At 44.1% G+C, this 19486-nt stretch overlaps 2 protein-coding genes across 2 annotated transcripts in view; both read left to right on the forward strand.

Moving 5' to 3' along the window:
• Positions 1-326: 326 nt before the first annotated feature.
• LOC308512628 (coagulation factor XI-like) overlaps positions 327-19486 on the forward strand; it is a gene marked incomplete at both ends in the record, with an annotated part of 328656 nt that continues 309496 nt past the window's right edge. The window contains 1 exon segment of the mRNA XM_081082238.1: positions 327-381. Within this exon segment, the coding sequence (XP_080938364.1) occupies positions 327-381 (55 nt within the window).
• Positions 5944-19486, forward strand: part of LOC308514059 (cytochrome P450 4V2-like) — a 30417-nt gene continuing 16874 nt past the window's right edge. The window contains exons 1-4 of the mRNA XM_081084099.1: positions 5944-6449; positions 16945-17057; positions 18443-18528; positions 19285-19475. Coding sequence (XP_080940225.1) covers positions 6236-6449; positions 16945-17057; positions 18443-18528; positions 19285-19475 — 604 coding nt within the window. The 5' untranslated portion in view covers positions 5944-6235. The remainder of the gene's footprint in view (positions 6450-16944; positions 17058-18442; positions 18529-19284; positions 19476-19486) is intronic.

Raw genomic sequence — 19486 nt, forward strand, 5'->3', positions numbered from 1 at the left:
CTGTAAAAAATCAATAAAATATATATATTTTTTAAAAAGATATATGATGAAGAGTGAGCTAGGGGTGGAGGTGAGGAGGGGGAGAGAGGAGGGGAGTCCTAGGTTCTTCAGAACTATGAAGCGTTGAGCAGTGCACACAACCCTGCTGGGGCGTGTGCTGGGCTCTGGGGAAGATAAAGGTCAGCATTATGATAGGAACCCTGTGAACATTGTTAAAGTAAGTACACCTCTCTCTATTTCATGTAACACCACCCCCCCCATGTCAGCAAACTAATTAGAAATTCATATTTTGTGTTCTAAAACATGCGCATTTTTCTTTTTGTAGGATGATTTTATTATACCAAATGGTATATTTAATTTTATTTGCTTCAGTTTCTGGTGGTAAGTAGAGATTTATCTTAAGTATGAACTGGAAATAGCTTGTCTCCTGAATTTGATTACAAAACAAGAGGGCATAAGCCCAGAGACAGAAATCACGCCACAGTGCCATACATGTGGGAAAATCTCACATCATCCACTCCAGGGAAGGGAGAAATTAAAATTATTTTATTTGTTTTCCTCTTAAGGTTCCAGGGGTTTTCAAAACAGAAAGGACAGTGAGATGACAGATTTTATAGTCATGGGAAATTATGTCTATATGATAGAAATATTCATTTGTATACCTATATTTATATGTACTAGTAAATTCACATCACATATTTAAATTATATTTAAGAGGATAATTAAAAAAATAACCAGATGTCTGGATTTGCCTCATTGATTAGTCAGTTTTCCATAAAACAGTCAGTTTCATGTAAGACATACATACACACACATACATGCAATTTTGGACTGAAAAATATTATGCAAATACTTACACAATCAGACTTTATACATTTCAATAATTTACTGCTGTTAATTCTCCACTTCACATAATGTCCACTACATTTGTTTACAAATTACTTAATCAATATTCAGAAGGATATAACAATACAAGTAAATTTGGCCCCTATGTTTATTCGTTACTAGTATTTAAGACGAAAACTGAAGCATTTATTTTTATTTAAGTGTTCTCCATTATTTTTTTTAGTTATTATTATTTTTTTCTTTTGTTGGTGTTAATTCTCACCTGAGGATATTTTTTCATTGATTTTTAGGAAGAGTGGAAGAGAGAGGGAAAGACAGAGAGAGAAACATCAATGTAAGAGAAACACATGGATTGGTTGCCTCCTGCATGAGCCCTCATCAGGGCCCAGGCCAGGTAGGAGCTTGCAAGTAAGGTGCGTGCCCTTGACCAGAATTGAACCAGGGACCCTTTGGTCTGCAGGCCAATGCTCTAGCCCAGCCGTGAGCAAACTACGGCCCATGGGCTGGATCCGGCCCGTTTGAAATGAATAAAACTAAAAAAAAAAAAAAAAAAAAAAAGACCGTACCCTTTTATGTAATGATGTTTACTTTGAATTTATATTAGTTCACACAAACACTCCATCCATGCTTTTGTTCCGGCCCTCCGGTCCAGTTTAAGAACCTATTGTGGGAGAAACTAAGATGGCGGCATAGGTAAACACCGGGAAATTGCCGCCTCCCACAACAATTGAAAAATACCGCAAAGGACAGAGCAGACATCATTCAGAACAACAGGAAGGCTGGCTGAGTGTAAATTCTACAACTAGAAGGAAAGAAAAGCACGCTGAGAGCCAGAGGAGCTGCTGAGGTGAAGTGCAGAGGTACGGCGGCTCGCGGAAAGGGGGTGGCACCTGAGGACGCAGCTGTCTTTTTGAATCACAAGCTCCCGACTGCTCTGAACTCCGGTTCCGGGAAGTCTCTGGGGACCCAGGACTCATACGGGGAGAAGCTGATCTGTCGGGCAGCGGGCGAACTTGAGTGCGGCTTTCCCTCAGAGGTGCTTGCAGCCGTTACCGGGACACTGAGACGCGCGACTCCGGGTGGAGAATCAGCCATAGCTGCTTTCTCCGCCCTTTGACTCCCTGAGACCCCGCCCCACCCAGGCTGTGGCAGAGGCTTTTGCATGTGAATGTACCTAACTGCAGCCGAGCCAGGCAGACCCGGAACTTCCAAGAGAAGGCCCAAGGCCCCGCAGCGGCTTGCATTGCTTCACAGCTGAGCCTCTTTGTGGCTCCTGCTATGTGGCCTCAGGCAGAGGATGAATTAGCACCTCCTTAGATCCAGGAGCCACTGTACCCAGTGGTCAGAGGGGGACCATCCAGATTGCAACTCCTCAGATCCATAAGGGACACACTCAGGGAGCAGACTCAGTGAGCACCAAAGCCCCACTGAAGCAAGTCTGGCCCCAGCAGGGTGTCTTCAGCACAGAAGTTCTCCCACTTCAGACACAGCTGATTCTCACAGCCAACTGGCCTGGAGGTCAATTCCTCCCAGTGATCCTACAACAACCAAGGCACCAAGAGTGTCCACCCCAGGTAACTGGGGAGGCTGAGCCACTGGGCCCTACAGGACACCTGGCGCGCAGGGCCACTCTATCAACACAGAGAAGCAGCCAAAATGCGGAGACAACGAAACAGGTCACAAATGGCAGAAATGGAGGAAAGCAAACGACTGGATATAGAGTTCAAGGCCACGTTTATAAGGTTTTTCAAGAATTTTATGGAAACCGCCGATAAATTTAATGAATCCCTCAATAAGTATAGTGAGACCATGGAGGACATGAAAAAGAACCAACTAGAAATTAAGCATACACTGACTGAAATAAAGAATAATTTACAGAGATCCAACAGCAGACAAGAGGATCCCAAGAATCAAGTCAAAGATTTGAAATACAAAGAAACAAGAAATACCCAACCGAAAAAGAAAAAAGAAAAGAGATTCCAAAAATATGAAGATAGTGTAAGGAACCTCTGGGACAACTTCAAGCGTACCAACATCAGAATTATAGGGGTACCAGAAGGAGAGAGAGGGCAAGATATTGAAAACCTTTTTGAAGAAATAATGACAGAAAACTTCCCCTACCTGGTGAAAGAAATAGACTTACAGATCCAGGAAGCGCAGAGAACCCCAAACAAAAGGAATCCAAAGAGGACCACACCAAGACACATCATAATTAAAATGCCAAGAGCAAAAGATAAAGAGAGAATCTTAAAAGCAGCAAGAGAAAGACAGTCAGTTACCTACAAGGGAGTACCCATACGACTGTCAGCTGATTTCTCAACAGAAACCATGCAGGCCAGAAGAGAGTGGCAAGAAATATTCAAAGTGATGAATAGCAAGAACCTGCAACCAAGATTACTTTATCCAGCAAAGCTATCATTCAGAATAGAAGGTCAGAGAAAGAGCTTCACGGATAAGAAAAAGCTAAAGGAGTTCATCACCACCAAACCAGCATTATATGAAATGCTGAAAGGTATTCTTTAAGAAGAGGAAGAAGAAAAAGGAACTCTTACCATTTGCCACAGCATGGATGGAACTGGAGAGCGGATAAATACCACAGGATCTCACTCATTTGTGAAATATAATGAACAACATAAACTGATGAACAAGGACTGATCCAGAGACGGAGAGGCTTTGATTGGACTGTCGGGCCTTGGAGGGAAGGTAGGGGAGGGTGGGGGTAAGGGGGAAAGATCAACCAAAGGACTTATATGCAAGCATATAGGCCTAACCAATGGACACGGACAACGGGGGGGGGGGGTGGTGAGGGCATGAGCGGGGGTGTGGGGGTAGAGGGTAACGTGGGGACATGGACACATATGTAATATCTTAATCAATAAAAAATATATTTAAAAAAAAAAAAAAGAACCTATTGTGGCCCTCGAGTCAAAAAGTTTGCCCACCCCTGCTCTAGCCGCTGAGCGAAACCAGCTAGGGCACGCATTTATGTTTAAAGTAACATATATTGTAGTTAATTGCTATTACTGTTGCTAGCATTTTATGCAGAATAAACATTTTTTGGCATATATGAAAAATAGCAGTCTAGATAAAAAGATTTAAAATAAAATAAATTCTATTACAGTTAATGATTTAATTTTTCTTTGTGACAAGATTCTTCTCAGGTTATTATATTTCTTCGTTGTAAAATAATAGTTATTTCATTGATAAACAAATCAGCGATAACTAAATGGACATACTTTGAACAATGGACCTAGCAATGCATTCTTTACATATGCATGTGGAACACTTACAAAATGTGACCCCATACAAGGCTCCAAGGCAAGTCTCAACAAATTTTAAAGAATTAAAATTATGCAGAATATGTTATCAGGTCACAGTGGAATTGAACTAAAAAATAAAAGAGAACTAGAAAATCCCCAAATGTTTAAAAATTAAGTAATACCCTTTTAAATAAATCCAGAACTAAAATATCATTGCTGACATGTACACATAAGAAACTGTTGGACATTGAAATTGGGTCTCAAAAAACTGTTGGCCCATAAAGAAACTTATTGCAAATAGATTTCTTTAGTGCCTGGCAGCAATTTAAAGGGACATGATAGAACTCTGTCTCTTCCATTGAATTTAAAAATCTTAAAACATACATTCTCGTTAAATTTAAATAATCAAAAAGGGTGAGATGCCAGAACCCAATTTTAGCAGGTCATAATTGCAGGAGTTTCATCAAAAGGTTGATGGAACTTGGGGACTCAACAAGGTCTGAGTCACATATATTGTCACCTGATGGGAATGGCTGAGGGCATTTCCCCAAACCTGAAAAGGGGTGATTGTTTGCTGCCAGACAGCTCAGGGCATCTTAATCTACATGTTATTGCCTCCTACTAGCCAAACAACTGAACAGCCATAGGCTAATTCTTCCATTCTGACAATGAACTGTGTATACTAAACCCTGACCCTTTGAAGTATATATCTTACCTAGCCTCAGGACAATTTGTGTTACTAAAAAGCATGGGGTCCTCAGATGAGGAGAACTTAGTTCCTTTTAGCTAAGCTCCTCTGACCCCCAAATGCCTTTCGAAATTATATTTAGTCACTGGACTCTGAGTTATGCACAGCCCCTTTTCCAGATTGCTGAACCCTTCTTAATGCCTGAACAAGAACCCCGGCAAGGAGGGGTCCAGGGCATTTCTCAATTTATGTCATCTTTTTTGGCACCTTCCCTATCACTACGGACCTGCTCCTAGAGAGGGACACTCCTAGCCCAGCGCCTCTGTAGGAAGGATCCCCTGTGGAAAAGAGAACCAGAGTCAGGATTGGGGTTCCACTACCTGAAGAAGGAAAATTCCTAGTCAGTGAACACAGCCACGGGCAGAATTGGGGCATCCTTCTCACCATCATTCCCTTTCCCTTCCTTCCTCCCATAGGCTCAGTGGTTTGTCTTTTGAGAGTTACTTCATAATTACTGTTCCTTTATCCAACCCCCGCTCTGCCAGCATCTCTTATCTCTCCCACTTCCAGAGACCTTGCCCTTCATCCTCTCCACCCGCCCGATGTTCTCTTGGTCCCGAGGATAATTTGGAAACCATTGGGATCACAAGAACATGATTCAGCTCTCCCGTGACCTGATGACGAATTTTACCTGCTCCCTCAGGTTGGAGTCCCAGGTCAGAGTAGGGAGCTGCTCTGAATGTCCCTGATGCGCAGCCAGGATGCACCCACCTCCCGCGCGCAGCCAGTCCCAGGAGAGAGGACACTACAGGTTGCGCAAGGGAGCATCATGAGGCCAGGCGCGCAGCCAGGGAAAAACTAACCCCCCAAACCGAACCTCCAACCCGGCGCCCCTTTATTTCCATTCTAAAACGTACCGCTCACTCCTGTAAGGAAGTCAGCCCACCGCAGCCCCAGCGCGCCTCTCCATCCTGAGTTGCCCTGAATTGCACCCCATTCTCCTCCCCCCGCCACTCAAGGGCCTCCGTGTCTTCTCAGCGCTCTCTGCCTTCAGACTCGGGCTTCCGGGCTTTCGTTTCTGCTGGAACCAGAGGCCCGTGCGCGTTACTAGGCGTCTGTCTGCACAACAACCCGGCGGTGCTTTCCTCCGAGTGGGGGAGGCTCCAGCCCCGTCCCCAGGGGGCAGGGCGGTCCCTAAACCGGAAGTCCCGCTTCTGGGCGCCTGGGCTGCTGCCTACGGGTTGCGGGAGGAGGGAGAGGCGATTGGGCCGGGCGCCACCTCTTCCCCGCCCTCCCGGCCCGCTGCGCCCGCCCCCGGGAATGTCGGGACTCCTCCCAGGGCCCGCACTTGAAAGGCAGGGGCTGGACCACGCCCTGGCCCCAAGCATCGGACCCCAAGGTTCAGGGTCTCAGTCCCCGCGCGGAGCCGACCGCTGGCGCGATGGTGGCCGTGTGGCTGGTGCACGTCGGGCAGAAGCTGCTGCTCTGGGGCGCGCTCAGCGCCGTCTCCCTGGCGGGCGCCACCCTCATCCTGAGCTTCCTGCAGATGATGGCGTGCTATGCGCATAACTGGCTGCAAATGAGGCCCATCCCCACTATTCCCGGCGCTTACCCCTTCCTGGGACACGTGCTGATCCTGGAGCGAGGAGGGAAAGGTAAGGGACTGCGCGCCCGGGCCAGCTGCATCCCCTCCACGGGCTGTTGGGCCCCTTGCACGGAACCCCCTGCTTACCCGCCTGGAGCAGCAGGACTGGAGCTGCAGGCTGCTGGGTGAGAGGCGACTCTATTACCCCCTGGATAATGGGTTCCCAGTTCTCTCCAGTTTTCATTACACATAAGTGCAGTGTTTCTAAACTCCCGTCCTTCTGCCTTTTCTCTTCTCAATTTCCCAACTCCTGGCTGCTGCTATCTGAAAACACCGCCTGTAGCCCTAGCTGTCTTGGCTCAGTGGAGAGAGCTATGTATGGCCTGTGGACTGAAGGGTATTGGTTTAATTCAGGTCCAGGGCATATGCGTGGGTTGCCAGCTCCATCCCCAGTGCGGAGAGTGCAGGAGGCAGCTGATTAAAGATTCTCTCTCATCATTGATGTTTCTATCTCTCTCTCCCTCTCCCTTCCTCTCTGAAATCAATACAAATATATTTAATAAGAAAAACAATCCTGCTTCAAGGCAGGAGGCAACAGGAATAAATAAAGCGCTGCCACAAAAAAAAAAAAAAGAAAGAAAAACAACAACAAAAACACTGCCTGGTTTTTCTTCTGTCTTTACTGTTAGAGTCCTAAAGGCAGACACAACTTATAACTTTCTCTCTCTCTCTCTCTCTCTCTCTCTCTCTCTCTCTCTCTCTCTCCCCAAAATAAGGGACAAGAAATGCACTTGAAACCAGAGCATTTCCAGAAATCACAAGACTTCACCACAACTTTCATTCCTCCTTGGCCCTTCTAAGGAGGTTACATTACAAATATGAATTATGATGTTATTCACCAAGGCCTGCCCCATAAGTCATACAGGAATTTTCAAAACTCTTATTTGTTAGAGTAAATTTTTTTAAAAATTGAAATCATCTTTTGAAGAGACAGCTTTATGTTATGTTATGATAGGGGTATAGGCGTCACTTTAAAATTAGAAAGCTTTTAAAAGTACTTGGTGTTTGCATACCCTATGAGGAAGGATGAGTTAGATCTTAGCACTTGATCTTCATGGCTGGATAAGTTGAGATGCCCAGAACTGAAAAGATTTGCCCCAAATGACATATTTTAAAATGAGCCCAGAACTAGAATCCAATCACCCCTCCTTTTAACTGAAGACATTTTATAGACTGAACATCAATTCCAAAGCTTAAAGAATTATTTCTTTTCCACTTTCCTTTCTCCAAATAAAAATAATGCTGTCATTTCAACTTCACAGGAGCACATGAGGCCTTATGGGAGAGTGTTACGAAAATACAGAAAATGTTTCTGGCAGAAGAAATAAGAGTAAACTTTTAACCAACCAGATACCAATGCGACTAATGTTGCAAGTGATGCAGCAAATTTTGATATATGAAAACTACATTTGTAAACATCATCATGGCAAACACTAAAGGCAGAGCTAATCTTCCCTTCTACCCAAAGGCTTTATAATATTAAAAAATAATGGTGTAGAAATATAGACACACACACACCCCCTCCTCCCCAACAGGAAACGGTATACTTAAGAAATCTCATCATAGTCTTTTGGGGGAATTTCTCTAAGAATTGAAATCTCTAGTGAATAAGATCCATTTCCAAACAAACTGTGAGTTATTGGATTATTTTAAGTAATTCTCCTTATAGTTACTTCTGGAGAAGAGAGCATGGTAACACATTATCTTTCTCAAGGGGACTTTTTAATGCATCAACAACTACTGGATCTAAGCATGAGACCAACCTTTGCTCCTTTTTCTGCTTGTAACCAAATTGCTTGACTTTGACAAGTTGTTTAAAACTCTTTAAGTTAGAGTGCGTTACCCTTTACTTGTAAACGTCACCATATTACAGTTACTTTGAGGATTACATTTAATGCGTGCATTTTCTATCTAGACCATTGTCCAGAACTTGGTTTGAGTCCATTTTTTCATTGTCAGTCATGTACTTTTTTGAGGCCCTCCTTTGTGCCCAGCATTGAGCTCAGCAAAATTGGGCATAGCACAACATTTAAAGGTATATTCCCCACCCTCAACACCCTTGTGTCTTGTACAAGAGGCTGTGCCATTCATTGTGTGGCCACCATCCACATTCTGGCCTCAGAAGTCTCACCTGGAGAATTGCAATGGCCTTCCAACTAGGCTGTTGAACTCTACCTTTTGCTTTTTCAGTCCTTTTTGTCGACACCTGTCTTCCCCAGCTGCTCCCTGCCATGGGGCCCACCTGAGGCCTTCAAACCACGGATTTTGTTTCCCTGTCTCCTCTGTCAGACCAGACCAAGGCAGTGATTATGGCCATGCTACATATATTTGACACTGTTGATCTGACCTAGCTGTTTTAACAGCAATTTGGCCAATGGAAGGCATTTTGAATGGGCATAATGTAATGCTGATGATGGCACATTGTGTGCCTGGGTGCCTCGGGTACAAAGCCAGGCCTATATTTACCAGCGCTGTGATATTGTGCAACTACTTAGCTGTGCACAACTTCCTCAGTTGTTCACTCACTTCTGTAATAGTGCTTCTCATCTGACTGTGGTGAGGCATAAAAGACATAAGGCATCGAAACCTTTAGCTCTGGTCTGATGTTAACTTACCTTCCACAGTAAGTAAATTTGACAGGATGAATGTCAGCCATTTTAGAAGATTCATTATTAGGTTTTGAGGGGCCCAAATGTGCAAACGCTTTAAATAGTTACTACTGTTTATTCAGTATCACATGCAATGGACATCCCTGCGCTTTAGCCTCTCTCCCGCTGCACTTTGAGCAGCTTGCCCTGAAGCCCAGGGGTGGGGGAAGCTGAGGGATGGGAGAAGGAGCAGGGAGAGGTGAGTATGTGTACATTTCTTGGCACGAAAAAGAGCTGCAAAGTTTAATAGTTGTTGTTTTTTATGCCATGTCAATCTGTCCGTGGGGCCCAAATTCCCTTGTTAAACAACCCGTCAAAATCTCAGGTGCCGTTCATATTAGTAGCCTCACAGTGCTGTGGGCAGTAGTCCCGCTGCTGTCAAGGGGGCATTCCCTTTGCCTAGTAAAGCCTGGGTACCACATGCCTCCCAGCTAGTCTGCTCTCCTTATCCCTCCCTCCCTGGGTTTTGCCAGCAATCTCAGGAGAGTGCCTCATTTCCTAACCTAATTACAAAGCCAGTCCTCCCGTGACCTCATGTTGTTTGACTTGGGCTCTGTCTAACCATTGCCAGGTCTTTTCTCTGAGTGCTGGACCCTGTACCCCAATCCTTTAGTCACCATGTTCCCCCACCCCACCCAACCCCCACCTCTGGGATGCACTCACCAATTTAGTGTTTCCTGACCTGACCCAGAGTTTTGTCATGTTTTACCTTTCTGAATGCTGGGCTGCATTCCCCAGATGGGGCCTCCGGGATTTCAATACAGAAAGTGTTAACTCCCAAACTTTCCTCCCTACTTCAGTGTTGTTGGGATTACTGGTCACCATTTCCCCACACCCACTATAAGGACCAGCCATAAAGCAGGACCAGGGCCCCTAACCTTGGCTGCATCGAATCCCCGTCTTTTTCCCACTCCCAGAAGCTTCCTGTGGCCTCAGAATACCAAGTTCTTCACAGATCCCACTCACCTCAGTGTTATTGTCCTAAAATATAACTCTGTGGTTCTAGCACTCATCAGGAACTTTCAGATATTGCCTAGAGACTATAAAGGAAAATCCAACTTCTTTAGCCATCCAACACTCCAAGCTCCTCTATCAATGTTTTCTCCTGTGCTTTGGCTAAATCTATAGGCAATTTTCAGACCTCCCTGCCTCTGCTCCACTATTTCTGCTGCTTGATTTACCCTAACTTCCTTTTTCTTCCTATAAAAAGCCAACTCATTCTTTTATGCTCAAATGCCATCTCTGTCTTGGAATTTCTCCAGTCCTTTCAATGAAAATCGGTAACTCCTCAGACTTAACCTTCTAATTTAACACCCATTTCATTTGATCTGATACTGTGATTAGTACCACAGTGACCATCTCCTCTGGTTATAAATTCCTTGTAAGTAGGAATCTGATCCTTTGGTGGGACACGTTCCTTGCCTGTAGAATGCGTGTGTGAGCATGTTGTGTTTTCAAGAAGAAGTAAGGTACTACCATCATATTCATTCTTCTATCTGGACATGTCAAAGGAAACTGATTTGATTGATTACCAAATTTCCCTATCTATTCCCTACTTTTTCCTCAGTGCTTCTCAGTAATTCTTTTTAGCTTAATGATTCTTTCTTATATTCACTACTAGAGGGGGGTGTCCCTCAGTCCAGCCTTCACCCTCTCCAATCTGGGACCCCAAAGGGGATGTCCAACTGCCGGTTTAGGCCCGATCCCACAGGGAGGTGGACATCCCTCTCATAATCCGTGACTGCTGGCTCTCAACCGTTCACCTGCCTGCCAGCCTGATTCCCCCCTAACCACTCTCCTGCCAGCCTGATCAATGCCTAAATACTCCCCTGCTGGCCCAATCTCCCCCAACACGCCTCTCCTGACAGCCTGGTTCCCCCCAACTGCCTTCCCTCCCCTGCAGGCCTGGTCACTACCAACGGCCTTCCCCTGCCTGCCTGGTCACCCCCAACTGCCCTCTTCTACCAGCCTGGTCACCCCTAACTGCCCTCCCCTGTAGACCTGGTCCCCCCAACTGTCCTCCCCTGCTGGCCCGGTCACCCCCAACTTCCCTCCCCTGCCGTCCCGATCTCTCCCAACTGCCCTCCCCTGCTGTCTTGGTCACCCCAACTGCCCTCTCCTGCCAGCCTAATTGCCCCTAACTGCCCTTCCCTGTAGGCCTGTTCCCCCTCAACTGCCCTCCCCTGCTGGCCTGGTCATGCCTAACTTCCCTCCCCTGCAGGGCTGGTCACCCCTATCTGCTCTCCCCTGCTGGCCAGGTCACCTCCAACTGCCCTTCCCTACAGGCTAGTCATCCCCAACTTCCCTCCCCTGCCAGCCTGGTCACCCCCAACTGCCCTCTCCTGCAGGCCTGGTTGCCCCTAACTACCCTCCCCTGCAGGCCTGGTTGCCCCATCTGCCCTCCCCTGCTGGCCTGATTGCCCACAACTGCCCTTCCCTGCTGGCCTGATTGCCCACAACTGCCCTCCCTTGCTGGCCTGATTGCCCACAACTGCCCTTCCCTGCCGGCCATCTTGTGGTGGCCATCTTGTGACCACATGGGGGTGGCCATCTTGTGAGGGTGTAATGGTCAATGTGCATATTACCTCTTTATTATATAGGATGACATTGCTTCCATTTCTGTCATATTCCCAAATCAAATTTTTTCATATATCCAAGGAAAGGTAGACATAGCCTATTATTTATATACTAGAGGTTCAGTGCACAAAATTCGTGCAATGGGGAGGGGGGGGGTCCCTCAGCATGGCCTACACCCTCTCGCAGTCCGAGACCCCTCAGGGGATGTCCACCTGCCGTCTTAGGCCCATTCCCCTAAGCCAATAGTTGGAAATCCCTCTTACAATCCGGGACCCCTCACTCCTTACCGCCTGCCTGCTCACTGCTCCTTACCACTCGGCTCACTGCTCCTTAGTGCTGCCACGGAGGCAGCGGAGGTTTCTGCCACCACCACTTCACTTGCCAGCCGTGAGCCCTATCTTTCTGTGTAGTTGTCTGTGGGCCAACTGCTCTCTTCCTTCTCATTTAGGGTGAGCGGCATGTGAGGGCAGAGTGTGCTGTCGTAGAATGCAGAGGGCTGCCTGAAACTGAGGGGAGTGGTCGGGCCCACAGGGTGAGAGGTGGACACAAAGGATGCTATCTCACCCAATTGTGGGGCAGGCTGGCCGGCCTTCATCTGCCTGACCTCACCCAGGGAGAGACCAAGCAGGGTGTCTGCCTCTCCATTCTCCATCCTTCTATCTGTGACACCTGTCACCCTTGCCAGGCTTCCCCCAAAGTGGGTTCAGCTCAATCCCTGAATGTAAAAGTGCACGGAGGGGCAGGGGCTCCACTCCAGTGCCCCCTGATTCCCAACAACAGGACCTGGTCGACAAGACCTGATCTTAGGATGGTGGCCACAGCTGCAGAACATAGATCTTTTTCAAGTAAAGTTGGGAATGTAGGCTTTCGTGTGAGCCCCTATTAGAAAAGGTGGCAGTTTATTCACATTGTGGCAAAGACACCTTCAAGAGTAACATAAGTGGGTAAAGTCAGGGCCAAACTGGGCCATTTCCTCATCCAGTCTTTCTGAGGCACATGGACAGAACCAATTCTCAGCTCTTTGCAGGACACTTCCCGGCATGAGCGTGATGGTCAATTTGCATATCACTTCTTTATTGTATAGGATGACATTACTTCCACATTTTTGTCACATTCCCAAACCAAATTTTTTCATATATCCAAGGAAATGTAGACATAGCCTATTATTTATATACTAGAGGCCTAGTGCATGAAATTCATGCACTGGGGGGCGGGGAGGGGTGGTCCCTCAGCCTGGCCTGCACCCTCTTGCAGTCTGGGTATCTATTTTTAAGCCTAAAGGACAAGTTGTCTGTCTCCATTCTTATTCTTTGGGATTTTTTCATCTTCGGATAAAAGGATACATACATTGGGGCAATCCTCTTGAGATACAACAGTCCAATTGCACCCATGCGACGGCCCTCAGAGGGAGGGAGCCAACAGATGGGGAGCAGGGAATTCTGAAAACAAAAGCAAAGGTTCAGAACATGGAAGAAGTCCTTGGTGTTCTGCTGAGAAACTTGGATTCCTTCCTCTGCGGTCACACAACTGTCATACACCAGGCAGTCACTCAGAAATATCTTGGCATTGGCCAACTTATGGAATTCTCCCTTCTCTCCATTCTCCTGAGCTGGACTCCAGACATTGACTGCGTTATTCTCTTGGTCATTGTTTTGTTTTGTGTGGTTTTTTCCCCCAAAACGTTACAAAGTTTATATGAACATAACATACGAAGATGCAGCCTTCTTTGTAGGAACAGGGAAGGAAGGGGTGGTTAACTAAGGCACATGGAGCTGCATCAAGCACCAGCTGTGTGGAGGGTCAAGGGGGAGAGGAGGTTGGTACTGGAGCCGAGGCCCTAGAGCCGTTGCTGGGGAAGTAGGGAGCCCCTCTGAGTGGCCACGTTCTGAGGCTGAACTAATTGGTCAAGCTGAGGCAGAGGTGGGTGGCCATATCCGCCATCTTTCGTGCTGTTTACCCTTTCCCACCCCAGCTCTGTTGTAAAACCCCAGAGCCCTCCCATCCAGAGCAGAGGCCCTGGAAGGGGGTGAGAGGAAGTGAGTAGGGCAAGTTTGAAAGCCGATATGCCTGTGTACTGAGGGATGGCCAGAGACAGTGGTGAGAGGTAGCAGGGAAAGGGCTCTCATACATACCCTTCTGTGGGGGCCACAGGTGAAGGAGGCAAAGGGAGTAGGGTACAGATGGGGCACCATGGCCCCAGCCTCTTAGGCATCCCTGTCTGTCCTTTGCAGTATACATGGAGGAAAGGGGTTGCCTCTGAGGAGGGGCCAGGCCAGGCCAGGTGACCATCTTGAGTTCTGGCTGAGGTGATGGTCCTCATCCTGAGATGCCTTCTAACTGGTGATGGACCCAGACCTGACTCCAACTGCCGCCGGACCCAGGTCTGACTTCCGCAGCCATCGCTGCTGGGACCCAGGAATGACTCCTATAGCCGGGACCCAGGTGTTCGGTCACCCATCCAGTCGTGACGGTCCTAGGCTATTATTAGTATATACTAGAGGCCCAGTAATGAAATTCATGCATGGAAGGGTCCCTAGCAGCTGGCGGTCACCTGCCTCAGCCTTCCTTCATTCTGTACTGTCCCCTGGTGGTCAGCACATGTCATAGCAAGCGATGGAACTCTCGGTTGATCAAACTCCCAAAGGGACACTTTGCATATTAGGCATTTATAAAGTATATTGATATCGTGTGTATGTGTTTCTCTTCTACTAACAAAATATTTTTAAATCTTCCTCCAGCTTACTTTTTATTCTTCAGCTTCAGAATAATAAAATTCCCCTTCTTTATAAATGTTTATTTATTCAAATAATATTAAAACTACAAGAAAGTTGTAAAAATAATATAGAGTTCACATATGCCATATACCAGCAAGCCTCCTCTGATGGTGTTATTTCACAGAATTAGTATCATTATCAAAACTAGAAAATTATTATTTGCCCAATGTTCTTAAAAGTACTACAGCCCTTATTTCAATTTTACAACAAATCCTAGTGTTTTGTTTTGTTTTGTTTTCTGTTCCATGACTCAATTCAAAATCTCACCTGGCATATAGGAGTTGCGCTTCCTTGTGTTTTGTTCTTCAATATTAATCTTTTCTAATCTGTGATTGTTTATCAGTCTTTCCATACACATCAAGACCTTGACACATTTTCTGAACAGGTATTTGGTAGAATCACTCTCAGTTTGGATTTGTCTGTTGTTTTTTCAGTTTCATTGAGGTTATGCATTTTTGGCAAGAACACCATATGTGATATTGAAAGCTTTCCCTCTAAGATCAGGAAGACAAGATGCTCACTCTCACCAGTTTATTCAACATAGTATTATAGGTCCCAGTCAGAACATTCAGGTAAGAAAGAGAATGCAGATGACATGATTATTCATATAGGAAACCCTAGATACTCCACCCCCCAAAATGTTAGAATTAATAAATAAATTTAGTATAGTTGCAGGATATAGAATCAATGTACAAAAATCACTTGCATTTCTTTATGCTAACCATGGACTACCAGGAAGAGAAATTAAGGAAACAGCCCCATTTACAATTGCATCAAAAGGAATAAAACAACTAGGGTTAAATTTAACCAAGGAGGTAAAAGTCCTGTGCACTGAAAACTATAAGATAGTGACTAGAGAAGTGATACAAACTAATCCTATCATTACTTATTCTGTTGCACAAATTGTCCCTGTTTGGAGTATTAGGAACTTTTCAGGTTGGCTGCTTGGTGTTTCAACATGGCCCCTCATTTTTTTGAGCACTTCCTTATATTCCGGTACCATAATATATCCCACTCTTCTTGTATTTTTCTCTGCCTTGGCCCTAAAATCAATAACTTCTGCAAGGAGAATTGTTTATTTTATTGTAGGACAGTATTTAGAAATACTAAGATCTGGTGCCTGTACTAGACATGGGAGCCAATCTGGGAAGTTATATTACCAGAAATCTTGTTTAGAATATCAGAGAAGACTTTGCAGCAAAATGACATTTAAGATGAGACTTGAAGAATAAGTCAGTCTTATTAGACAAAAAGCAGTAGGAATAAGAGTTTCCTACAAAGAGGTTCTATAGAGGCCCTGAGACATTTGAGAAGTTGAAGGATTAGTAAAACAAGAGTTTTTTTTTAATTATTTTTTTTTCTTGAGGTAACATTGGTTAATAGCATTATCTAAATTTCAGGTGTACAATAGTATAATTTGATGTCTGTATACTCTTTTGGGTGCTCACAACCAAAAGTCTAGTTCCCATCTATTATCATTTGTTTAACCCCATTTACCTACTTTGCCCACTCTCCACTCTCTTTCTCCTCTGTAACCACTATTCTGTTGTCTATATCTTTGAATTTGTTTTTTTATATTGTTATATTTGTTCATTTATTACTTTTTGTTTTATATTTTACATGAGTTAGATCAGACAGTTTTTGTCCGTGTCTGTCTGACTTATTTCACTTAGCATAGTACCCTTAATATCCATTCAAATCACAAATGACAATATTTTATCTTTTAAAATATATATATTCTTTATTAATTTCGGAGTGGAAGGGACTGGGAGAGAGAGAGAAGCATCAGTGATGAGAGGGAATCATCGATTGGCTGCCTTCTGCATGCCCCACACTGGGGTTGGGCCTGCAACCTGGGCATATGTCCTGATCAAGCCAACGCTCAAACACTGAGCCATGCCAGCTGGGCCAATATTATCACATCTTCTTTATCCATTCATCCATTGATGGACACCTAAGGTTGCTTCCATATCCTGGCTATTGTGAGTAATGCTGCAGTTATCATTGGGGTGCATATATCTTTTTGAATTAGTGTTTTCATGTTCTTCAGATAAATACTCAGAAGAGGAATTGCTGGATCATATAGTAGCTCTAATCTCAATTTGTTGAGGAACTTCAATACTGTTTTAGAGAGGGTGAAAGGGAGCATCTATCTACCAGGGCTGTGGAGTTGGGACAGGCATCCCTTTCTACAGAAGAGTAGCCTATGCAGGTCAGGAGAAACTGAACAACCTCGGTGTCCTCGTGGAAGGCATGTCATAAGGTCACCACAAACATCCACAGTGCTTGTCATTTCACAGTTAACCAGGTTGTTGCATATATATCATTCATAATTAAATTAGCCTCATAATTCATTGATTAAATATTTAGTAAGGAAAACTGTATGGTTTACCTTTAAAATATGAAAGCTCTGGGAGATATTAAGTGAGTTGCCCAAAGTAAAAAAGAGTAAAAAAGCCAAATGACATACTAAGGAACTTAATTAAAATTAAATATTTTCTCCTAGAGTTTTTCCAGCAGCTGATTCATTACAGTAAAGAATACAGACATTTGCCAATGCTAAAACTCTGGCTTGGCACAGTACCAGTAATAGCCATGGATAAAGCCGAAACTATAGAGGTGAGTAGATGGTGACTATGATCAATGTTTCACTGTATATTTGATGGTGTGAGAATCTCATCAGAATAAATAGCAAATATATGTCTTTATATTTAATTGAATTCAGTACAGTGAGGATTGCATTAAAATTCTAAGGCTGTGAAGGTGCCATTTAATGCTTTCAAGATAGAGTCTGAGTTCTGGGAAGAGTAGCAGTTGCTACATGTCTATACACATTTGGTATCAAGTAATATATTTGTCCTCCATTTTTTGAGAAGTCTTCAATTGAACAGAACCATAAATAGATTATTCTACAAGGTGAGCTTATATAATCTGCCAGGGACTGTTTTAAGATTACAAAAATATAAGACTAATAAAATATATGTGTTTCTCTTAAGAGGCTCAGAGTATCCATTATACTTTTTTTATTTCAAGTTAATTTTTTAAAAGAGAACACTAATCTAATATTGATGGGGAAGATGTTGTTAATTCACGCTATTGAAACTAGTCCTAAAAATTGTTTACCTTTCTTTTACTTATTATCCTGACATTGAGGGTATTATCTTATGCTTTGATGACAAAGGATTTGGTTCAGGAAGTAAAAATGGGAAAAACAGACTTTCTCTTCATGGAACAAAATTAACAGCAGTATTTCCTAGGGTTGTTAGGCTTGGATACATCTTTCTTACTCATTGTGGTAAAACTCTTAGAGTGTCTCTGGTACCACACTACAGAATCTGGTCCGAAGGACATACAAGAGGGCCACAGCTGAGATTTCAGCCATTGCTGGCCTCGTATTAGTGGGCTTAGTATATGTGGATAGAGATCTGTCCAAAGTAGGGAACTGCAGCAAGATCCTGAGAAGCATTTTGTGCATATGCTCATCCCTTTTCCTCTGCTTTGGCTCCAGGCACCTAATTAGACCCATAGTTCCCAATGCTACTTATATCCTGGAGACATTCAAATGTGCACCTAAGCCATAATCCTGAGCTTCATACCTGCTTTCAGATTATGTCAACTTGAATGCCTCCAAATCAACATACCTGATCATGAACTTGTGATTTCCACCTCCCTAAATGTGGTCATCCTTTGCTTCACCCACCTTCCCTTCCCTCACTCCTACCCTCAATAAACAACTCCACTTGGCTCCTAAGTCATGGCAGGACTCAGGGAATTATCTTGGACATTTTCCTTTCAGTCAACTCCAGCTAGTATCCAAGAGTGAGTGACAATTGTATGCTCCAAACTCTAACTGCATTTCTTTGAGTCATGGTAATGAAAATGAACCACCAAGAAGTAATTGTTATGAAATGTTACTTTGGAAAGTAGTGTTCTAACCCAGTATTCTTATAATTATGGTTGCGTTCATATCTCTATCTCTCATTTTTCCTTTCTCTCTTTCTAAGGTAATTTTAACTAGCTCAAAGCAAATTGACAAGTCTTATCTGTACACATTCCTACAACCATGGCTTGGCCTAGGACTTCTTACAAGGTAAGTCAGTGTAAATTGGTAAAGCTGTCTTGTGCATAACTTCTGTCAGGCATTGACATGGGGTAGTTTTCCTATAGCAAGAATGTGCTGTCAAGTAGTAGGGAGAAGCTGAAAGGTTGGATGATAATGGACCTCTGAGAGACAGGAACCCAGGGTGTAGAGTAATCTCCAGCCATGTTATTCAATAATGATGATCACCAGTGTTCCAAGGAGAGTTAGAAAGTCCCAATGTAGAAATGGAGTACGGCCCAGGGGAGTTTTGAGCAGGGAAATCTTGAAAATTCAATGAAACAGGCAGTCATCCTCAGAGAAGTAACTGGAGCACAGTAACCTCAGTCCTTGAGCTGCCATCCAGCAACAGGACCCCATCAACTGAGAAAGAGAAAGCAGGACTTCGGTGGGGACTTTGGAGACTTTGAAGATGTTAGATACCCAAGTAGACTCATGGAGCTCCTTGATCTTCAGAGGGTTAAAGTTGGATAAAGGGGAGAATTTCTAACTTTTGGAAACTCAGAACTTAGAAATTTAGAAAAATTCTTAAAATTTTCAATTTTGATGAGTGCTCTTTTAAATATTAGTAATATAGAAGGATATCTAAAATATGCCCATTCTGTAACTGTGTATAAATCTCCCCTTGACATTCTGACCAAAGCATTTGGGAATCTGTAGTTTAAGAAGAATTTGTTGTATTGACTAAGCTTTATTTGCTTTGGATGTTGCTTTTCTCTTCTTTGTAACCATGTCTTGTATTTCTAGTACTGGAAACAAATGGCGCTCCAGGAGAAAAATGTTAACACCCACTTTCCATTTTACCATTCTGGAAGACTTCTTAGATGTCATGAATGAACAAGCCAACATATTGGTTAATAAGCTTGAAAAACATGTTGACAGAGAAAAATTTAACTGCTTTTTTTACATCACTCTTTGTGCCTTAGATATAATCTGTGGTAAGTCTCAT

This window comes from Myotis nattereri (genome assembly GCF_964212035.1).
Source record: "Myotis nattereri genome assembly, chromosome: 2".
NCBI classification, from domain to species: Eukaryota; Metazoa; Chordata; class Mammalia; order Chiroptera; family Vespertilionidae; genus Myotis; species Myotis nattereri.